This window comes from Octopus sinensis, linkage group LG24 (genome assembly GCF_006345805.1).
Source record: "Octopus sinensis linkage group LG24, ASM634580v1, whole genome shotgun sequence".
Classification (NCBI taxonomy): Eukaryota; Metazoa; Mollusca; class Cephalopoda; order Octopoda; family Octopodidae; genus Octopus; species Octopus sinensis.
In genome coordinates, this window is record NC_043020.1 from 18,656,269 (window position 1) to 18,658,121 (window position 1,853).

Here is a 1,853-nt window from a genome sequence, read left to right on the forward strand (position 1 = left end):
TCACAATCTCTCACATTCGAGGCCTGGAACACCCGCACTTTCCAGAGCAAGAATGACATTAATCGTCCGGAACGACGTACATCCCTCATCTGTAAGGAAATTGTGCACTTCAACATCGGCGTGGCAGCCTTGAGCGAGACTAGGCTTCTCGGAGGAGGTAACATTAGAGAAGCTGGCTCCAAATGTACCGTATTTTGGAAGGGGAAGAATCCTAACGAAACACATTCCATGGAGCTGACCTTGCCATCAAAACGAAACTCGTGGATCAACACAGACTCGTCCCAACTGCTGTCAGCGAGCGCCTGATGACTGTTCGGATCCCGCTCATTCGGGACACATACCTTACGCTGATCTCTATGTACGCCCCTATCCTCACGTCTGAAGATGACGTTAAGACTTCGTTCTACAATCTGCTGGACTGCACCATTCAGACAGTCCCCGCGCATAACAAACTCATCGTGTCGAGTGACTTTAACGGCAGAGTCGGCTGTGACCATTGTCACTGGAACGGCATTCTTGGTCATTACGGCATTGGGAAATGCAATGCCAATGCCCGGCTCCTCTTGGTCCTTTGCGCCAAGCACGAACTCGTCACCACTAACTCCTTATTTCGTCTCCTACCCGACAAAAGACGACTCGGAAACACTGGTATATCCTCGACTACATTCTGACAAGACCCAAGGACAGACCAGATGTACGCATCACCCGCTTCATGCCTGGACATCAAGATCCGCCAACCACCAAAGCGGGTCTCAGCAAACATTCCTTGCCGACGCTTCGACTGCGCCAAACTCCGGAACACACAGGCATCCCAAGACTTCATGGAATCCATTGAGAGACCTCACAGAGCCGACCTCTATTGAGAATCACTGAACCAGCCTTCGTGAAGCCATGACCGCTGCCGTTGAAGAGACGATCGGCTTTGCCCAGAAGAAGAACCAAGATTAGTTTGACGGGAATGATGAAGCCAAACTCCGGATGCGTCTCGCCTTCGAGAATCGATCCACTACGGAAAACAAACGAAAACACCGGCAGGCATCAGCGGAATGCCAACGAGGAATTAGAGAAGCCTAGAACATCTAGAGGAGATGCAAACCTATGCGGACCAACGAGATTTGCGCCGCTTTTATACCGCAACCAAGGAGATCTTCGGTCCTACAAGGTCATCAGTGGGTGACCTCAAGAACGCAGCTGGATCTACAAATCCTCGAGTCTGGAAGTTCCATTTCGAGAGCCTACTTAATGACCACTCACGCACTCCGGACAATCTCCTCCATTGGATTCCCTGCCGCCCTCGCCCCATGAGTTCAAGAAGGCATTCAAGCGCATGAAGACGGGCAAAGCTCCAGGACCAGACAAGATCGAGTTTGAGTTTTTCATGCACGGAGGTCCTGAGCTCAGAAATCCTCTGACGCTCTTTATCCTCAGGATCTGGGAAAGCAAGTCCCTCCCGAACGATTTCCGTGATGAAACTATCAACACCATCTACAAAAATGGAGACCGAGGGCATTGCAACAACTATCGGGTCATCTCACTCCTGAGTACTGTAAGCAAGATCTTCGCCCGTATTCTACTCAATCGCCTCCTCATCCTCGTGGAACACGTCCTCCCTGAGTTCCAGTGTGGCCTTCGACCCTCTCGAAGCACAATCGACATGATCTTTTGTGCTCGCCCTCTTCATGGTATGTGTGAAGAACAACAACAACCTGCAATGTTCATCTTCTGGGATCTAAAAAAAGCCTTTAACAAGGTCGCCCGTCCTGCAATGTGGGCCGTCCTTGCTCCATGGAAATCCACAATGAAATTGGCCTTTCACAGGGGAAATATTTGAAATGATCGAAAAGTTTGCTTAA

At 50.2% G+C, this 1,853-nt stretch overlaps 1 protein-coding gene across 1 annotated transcript; it reads left to right on the plus strand.

Annotated features, from left to right (window-relative positions):
* Positions 1-305: 305 nt before the first annotated feature.
* On the plus strand, positions 306-671 carry LOC115224095 (craniofacial development protein 2-like). Its single transcript, XM_029794902.1, has one exon. It carries the CDS (start codon positions 306-308, stop codon positions 669-671), a length of 366 nt encoding a protein of 121 aa, XP_029650762.1.
* Positions 672-1,853: the final 1,182 nt, after the last annotated feature.

Bases quoted from the DNA above. Each gene is read 5' to 3' on its own strand.
- LOC115224095 (XM_029794902.1), top strand. From the start codon at position 306: ATGACTGTTCGGATCCCGCTCATTCGGGACACATACCTTACGCTGATC.